General features: G+C 34.6%; 1 protein-coding gene across 1 annotated transcript; it reads right to left on the bottom strand.

Annotated features, from left to right (window-relative positions):
* Positions 1 to 1,107: 1,107 nt before the first annotated feature.
* Positions 1,108 to 5,945, bottom strand: LOC108774758 (VWFA and cache domain-containing protein 1). The gene is made up of 9 exons (XM_018540937.1): positions 5,444 to 5,945; positions 5,009 to 5,374; positions 4,640 to 4,810; positions 3,954 to 4,426; positions 3,667 to 3,868; positions 3,324 to 3,570; positions 2,580 to 3,246; positions 2,129 to 2,498; positions 1,108 to 1,755 (listed from the first exon to the last, which is right to left on the bottom strand). Exons 1-9 carry the CDS (start codon positions 5,943 to 5,945, stop codon positions 1,217 to 1,219), a joined length of 3,537 nt encoding a protein of 1,178 aa, XP_018396439.1. The 3' UTR covers positions 1,108 to 1,216.
* Positions 5,946 to 7,031: the final 1,086 nt, after the last annotated feature.

Raw genomic sequence — 7,031 nt, 5'->3', positions numbered from 1 at the left:
CCCTCTCTCTCCCCCCCTCTCTCTCTCTCTCTCTCTCTCTCTCTCTCTCTCTCTCTCTCGAATTGTTAATACATGGTAGATATCAAAAGTGGCTTTTCGTGTCCAGACTTTTATTAGATCTCTAATTTCGTCTTATACGCCATAAAAAATTCTAAACGTAAAAATAAGTTTTTTTTCTCGTTGCTTAGTGTCTCTTAGATTATTAATCATTAATAAATTCTTTACTCTTCTGATTTAATTATGGAACGTGATGATGGCAGTATTTCAAACATTAGGCTAAAATTCACTTATTTAAACAGGAAGTTGCCATTACTAGCATAAATATTTCATATTATTAGTTTTCTATACTTAATAATAACAACTTTAAATTTCTTAATTTATGTACAAGATGTAATATAATATGTCAATTGCTTTAAAGTACTGAATTCTTTTCAAATGAATCTTTCCTCTTATGTTACATCCTATGTAATTACGAATACATAACACCTATCTGAATATACTAGGCCTTACTTTGTCACAAAGATACTTGGCAAGTCATAATATTATCTGTCTAAAATAATGTCTAAAATACTTTAATATTTTACATATTTCTAGATTGCTCAATTCATATAATCCATTATTATTTTATCTACTTATAAAGTACACTTTAAGTTCTTCGCTTATACATTTATAGCAGCCATCTGAAGTATTTTTATATATAAAACTCGCACAAAATTGCTTTTAATACTTGTTTAGAAGGCTAATACTTAATCAAATGTTTTTAGATTTATGGAAGGCCTTTGTATTGAGTACAATTTATAAATTACGCTTTTTTTTTTCCAAGTATAATAAAAAAGTATTTTTATCTTTTGATAGTAATAAAAATAATATGAAAAGTTTCATAGTAAAATAATACATTATCTAACGCATCAAAAATCGCAAATAAAATAAATCACTATTATATGATACTATCATAATGGTACTCATCACTTAATTCTGATGTTCTGAGATTGTATCTACAAAGAAAAAGCAATTGTGACGATTTCTTAAAACAATGGCTGTATTGAAGCTGGACGAAGCTGCTAGAATGATCGAATGTGATTGATAAGTAAGAACTAATCATGTTCAACTGCTAAACAAACAGGCTAACTGTTTTGTTTGCTTAAACATGCTTAATGTTTCGAGGAAATAACGTCTTATCTTTTTAAATAAATGACAGTGAATTCAGTTTTATCAGTCAACAGTAATTCGTTTCCATATCTCGATGGACAGTCACAAGTGCTAAAACATGATGTGGCGATCCTAAACATGTCGTAGGAGAAGGTATTTCAATGCCGGATTGTTTAATCAAATCCGTTTCGTTGTCATTTTCGACGGCTAATAGGGGTTCGGAGGCAAAAGTTTGTTGTTCTGAATCATCGTGAGGTGTCATTGTACTATACCCATGATCACTGTCCCCACCAGGAGGTCTTCTGTAGTTAGTAGAAACTCTGTACGGTGATATAGGCGCCACACTGTCTCTCACAAGACAATCTAAATTATTTTTAATCTGATCTAATTCTGCAGGTTCCGGATCGCCATCGATATGTGTCATACGTAATGTATCGGGTGAGGTATGAAGATGCAAACATTGATGCTCCAGACCCGAGTGCATCGATCGGAGTCTGTAGCAGAACAGAATGAAGCCTAGAATCAAAAACAGTGCAAGAATTCCACCAGCTACCGGTCCAACTGATGGCCATTCTCGTACCGCAATCTCGTCGGTCGATTGCGAATCTGAAAACGCATAATTTTGTTATCTATTAGGTTAATGCAAATATAAACAAAAAAGAATTTTAAAAAACAATATATTATAAAAGGCTCGTAAGAATAAAATTCTATGATATGAAGGACTATTCAGCCAAGCCGATTGTTTTTGCTTCTAAATTTTTTAATGTCAAATAAATATAAATAAATAAATTGTCAACACATACGTTTCAACCCTTTACATTGGGTTATCTTCAGTATAAATTAACGCTTTAAAATCTTATGGACCGTTGTTAGTCGTATATATTTATATTTATTTGACATTAAAGAATTTAGAAATAAAAATAACCAGCTTGGCTCAATAGCCCTTCATTATCTACATGGAAAAAAAAAACGAACTTACTATAAGTGCCGTCGCTGTAAGGTACTAAAGAACCGAAAATTCCTTTAAAACATACGGACATATCAGAGCAAAACGGTTGTTGTAAAGGAGACTCCCCATCGGTGTCGACATGACACCATTGACAATCCGCTACACCTAAACAGTCTCTCTCCGTTAGATACGATTTGCAGTTGGTAATTGGGCACGATTTCAAATTCATCGGCTCTATCCACGGAGTTTGTAAATTAGATCCTTGCTCATATATAGGTGGACAAGGATCCAAATTGTCGATATTTTGTTGCATACAGGTAGAAGAATACAAGGAGCATTCGCAAGGACATTCGCAACCAGTTTGTTCCATACTTTTGCAATTCAGGCATGAATGATCCATCTGTAATGTTTAATAAACAGACATAATATATTATTTAGTAAATAAAAAATTTGTCTTAGAAAATAAAAATTGTGAGCTTACCGTACTGCACGGACAAAAAGCTCTAAGCAAATTACATTGAGTAGTCATATTCACAACACCAAGGAATACATTGGTGCCTGGTACAGCTGCTACCTGATATCTAACACAGTGCTCGCCATGTGCCATATTAGTGAGCACCTCGTCGAGCGACGTATTAAATTGATAGTATCTTTGCACAGTACCATCTAAGTAGCTAGCGCATGATTTCTTTTTCACGAACATTCCATGATTCAATATATCATTAGCCACTAAAAGTTCCTTGTGTGTTAAATGCTGTTGTTCGATCTTGCCTGTTGCTTCTAACAGCTTTGGATGTGATACCAAATAGCCTTTGTCATCCATCAAGAAACATTTTACAGTTGCATCATGACAGAATGGAAACGTTTCTAACAACAATCTCATAATGTAACCCATTGTAACATCCATAGATAGAACAGCAATTACGTAATTTGTACTTCCATTAATCTTCACAGAATATTTGACAGTTTGACTCAGAGTGACAACATAGCCTGATCCACCTGCATCTAAGTAAGGCGGAGTTAAGATTATCTTATCAAATTGTTCCAGTATCTTCCCGTACCATATTCGCCTTTTGGGATCAAAACCAGAATCCAATACCATTCCTGGAAATATTTCCAATACACCACTAACCGTACTAACAACATATCTAAAATCAAAATAAAATTAATGTAATCTTATAAGTCATTGATAATTATGTGTAAAATTATAATTACTTATAATTACCTTCTTATAATAAATTTATTTAACGAACTCTCGGCGTGCTGTTTTTTAAAATATTCTAAAACTGGTGCTAACATCGATACATCTGATTTAACAGATGGATGTAAACCAGGATTAGCCAAAAGACCCGTTACATCTTTTAGATATGCCATGTAACTTTGTACATTGACGGTTGAACCTGTTTCTAGTAATTTCAGTTGTTCCATTGGAGATTGAAAGCACCATGGTGATAAATAAATTACACCTGTTGCTAAAAAAAAAAAGAAAGATGAGTTTTTACAATATTTTATATATTATTAAGATCTTACAAACAAAATAACTAAAGTAATAGATTTTAATCTCTTACATAAAGTTACAATCTTGTTTCTGTAAATGCAAAATATATCTTTATCAACGACAGTTTGAAGCATAAGATCGAGGCGGTGATGTAATATATTTGCCGGTAGTGGAGGTGCATTTCTCGCGATTGGCAATATTCCTTCCTCAGTCGTCGATACCAAGCATATTATCAAATCATTATAATTTAAATGTTTCCATCTATATCGCTTCTATATTATACATTAAAGAAAAATATTTTGTGTTTTATTTTTTCTTATTTTATCTTCAAATATATTTACAGATATATTATCTTACCTGTTCCCCTAATTTTGTTTTTACATTTATGATTCCTTTAAACTCATTTATCATCTTCAATACTGTTTGACTATCTATATTTTCAATGTCTTGTAAATGCACTTTAAGCGGTTGCTCAACCATTGTTTCAAATCTAGGAAAATTTTTATGCATCCAAACCACTCCTTTGCTATCAAAGAATATAGCATATATGTTTGAACCAACATTGAAATATGTTACGTCATCGAGGAAATCACGTAGTTTTATATCCAAGGATAATAACGCAGTCTTTCTAACTTGCCCGATAGATATTGTCATTGTCTTGCTATACGGCTCAATATATGGGTCTGATATATAAAAATCTTTCTTAGTACGATCAGGACATTGCAAACACGAAAATAATTTTCCTATCTCATATCCAAGAACATTTTGCATTGGAAAAATGATGATACTGTCATTGCTTAATTTTTTAGTAACAGTGGACGCTTGCTGATCTAAAAATAAATTATGGTATAGAAACATTTTCTATGCAGGGTCTGGTCAAATAATATGTAAAAGCAAACACCACATGATTCCTAATGAAAAAATAAACAAACATCAAAACATTTTATTCTATGTTTTAATTTTTCATAAGAAATCACGTTGTGCCCGCTTTTATATATTATTCGGTCGGATCCTGTATAATTAAAGTAATAAAATTAGTTTACCTGTAACAATAATAGTTTTTAGATAGACTTTAAACTGTTCTGAAATAATTTCAAAAATTCTTTGTGCATTTGATGTATTTTGTAATCTATTAGTTAAATGTAAAATAAGCACTTCACCCTTTAGATTTTGTGTTAATTTTATAAAATCAATCTTTATTACTTCATTTGAATCTAAAAGAAAATTAAGAAAGGATAAGATTAGCATATATTTTATAAACAATATATACATTTCATTAATAAGAACGATAATAAGAATAAAACAAAATAGATAGACTGAAGATAACTAGATTATATAAAAGATAACAAATCATATATTATAAATAAAAAATTCAAAAATAAGAAAAAATATAATTACTCTCATCTATTTACCTATTCTAGTTAAACTATCAATATAGCGGGTCAATTGAAATTTATTAATATCCGTCGCTTTTAACAAGCTATCATTACAAAGCAGAGGAACAGTATGAGCCAGGCCCACAACAGTAACATTATCTGCTTCAGAAAGCATATCTATAATAGTTTTGGCTGTCAATTGAACCAAGGCTAGCTCGGATTCAGACATGAATGTGCCATGTTCCAAAAGTAAAATGACATTTTTTTCACGACAATACTGGGATAATAAAAGAGGTCCTACATTATAAGCCAATGTAGATAATCCACACATTGTATCTGGTTCATTTACTGGCAGTATATGTATGCTTTTCCAGTCTTGACCTCTTAACTGCCTTGTAAGTTCTGTAATCAAACTTAATAATGTGTCACATTATCTCGAGAAGCAAGAACTGTATATTTAACAAAAAATACCTTTCGTAATTTCCATACATATATTTGAAACTCTGTTCATCTCCATCATATCGTAATCGACTAATTGACTAGAATAAGTATTAGGCAGTGGATTGTGTTCCAGTATACGGTGTACGACTTCGTAGACTTGATTGAAGACATTGATGTGCGCCACCAATTTATTATTAAATTTGTCAACTAAAACGCTCAATTTTGCATCCAAATTGCTGGAGACATTCGTAAATTCTATTTTATCGATCATCTCCTGAAACGAGGAAGCGCCGAGCTCTTCGTTGACGATAGATTTCAGCATCTTCGACAGGTGGATCACGACATCGCGCAAGCACATGCCGTTCAGGGGTTCCGCTGGCACCTGTTTACGCATCGACTTGCCAAACTGGCACCTGGCGGCATCGTCATTAGCGGCTACGCACAGATTTATCAATATTAACACCGAACCCAAGCACAAAATCTTGTTTGCAGCCATTCCAGCGAAGCTTCGGTGGCAAGCGTCTTTTATCATAAAATCATAACCTTACAAATTCATACTATGATAACAACAACAGTTCATGCCGGCGATATTTAAATCTATTCTAGAGAGGAAACTGAAAAAGAACAGACTTGAGCGCCGCGACTTAACGCCACAACGTCGGAGTGGTCGGAGTCCGAATGTCGGAGCGACGGAGACGCGTTTTCTCATCATCCGTTTCGTAAATCGTGGGGATGTTTCGGCTGGTTTCGGCCCGTGTGCTACGTGAACGTGAACTCATAAACACCCAATGTGGCGTTCGAGTTTGGTAGGTTATGGATTGAGGTTTCGGGGTGTGGCATCGTTATTCGGCGGGTGGAACGTTGCGAAACGCGGGCAAGTAGCAGCACGATTGGGCGCGATGTCACGTTGTTGAGATTACGCTTGAAGCGCGCGCGACAATCGCAAAGTGGGTCCGTGCATACGAGATTACCTCCGGTTGTGTGTATCTTTTTTTTTTTTCCCCCCTTAATGCGGATACTCGACATCTCGATGCGGTCCCATGATTCGATTTGACGTTTACTGACGTTTTCGTGCGTTAACAGAAGCGAGAGAGATCGTAACGTGGACCTAATTGCAAAAGCTATGCCCGGGACGTTCTTATGTCGTTCCTCACGTTAAAGCGCTCTCGTCTTACGTTTTTGACGCGAGACAGAACGAGTTGCTGAGCCGCAACGACGAGGCAGGCCGTGGTCCATGAAACCACGTGTAACAAACACGACGTGGGATGTTGAGCGCAACCACCCCCACTCAGCCCCACGAGTACACCGAGATGTCTCGGTTAGCCGACTACTTTGTTGTGGTCGGCTACGATCATGAGAAAGAAAGTAAGTTCATTGTCGAGACGCACTTGACACTCCATCGTTCGCGTCGGCATTTTTCTGTTCTTGTTCGGTATTTTCTGAGTTCAATTTTGTTGTATCTTTCCCATTAAAATTAACAATGTCTAGACTTTGAAGAAAAGTTGAAAGAAGTTAAGTGAAATGTTGAAAATAAAACAGAATGTAGACTATTTTTGGTTTCAGGAGATACGTGGTGTATTTCTGAAAAAAATATACAGTGATTGTTTCATCTTTGTTT

This window comes from Cyphomyrmex costatus, unplaced genomic scaffold (genome assembly GCF_001594065.2).
Source record: "Cyphomyrmex costatus isolate MS0001 unplaced genomic scaffold, Ccosl1.0 scaffold273, whole genome shotgun sequence".
In the NCBI taxonomy this organism is placed as follows: domain Eukaryota; kingdom Metazoa; phylum Arthropoda; class Insecta; order Hymenoptera; family Formicidae; genus Cyphomyrmex; species Cyphomyrmex costatus.
Note: the sequence above shows the minus strand (reverse complement) of the source record. Positions and strands in the feature narration are given on the sequence as shown.

Excerpts from the sequence above, each read along its gene's own strand:
- LOC108774758 (XM_018540937.1), bottom strand. The coding sequence starts at position 5,945 with ATGATAAAAGACGCTTGCCACCGAAGCTTCGCTGGAATGGCTGCAAAC. Across the intron at positions 3,869-3,953 it reads AAACAAAATTAGGGGAACAG|AAGCGATATAGATGGAAACA; the intron begins GTAAGATAATAT and ends TGTATAATATAG. Across the intron at positions 2,499-2,579 it reads CTTTTTGTCCGTGCAGTACG|ATGGATCATTCATGCCTGAA; the intron begins GTAAGCTCACAA and ends TAAACATTACAG.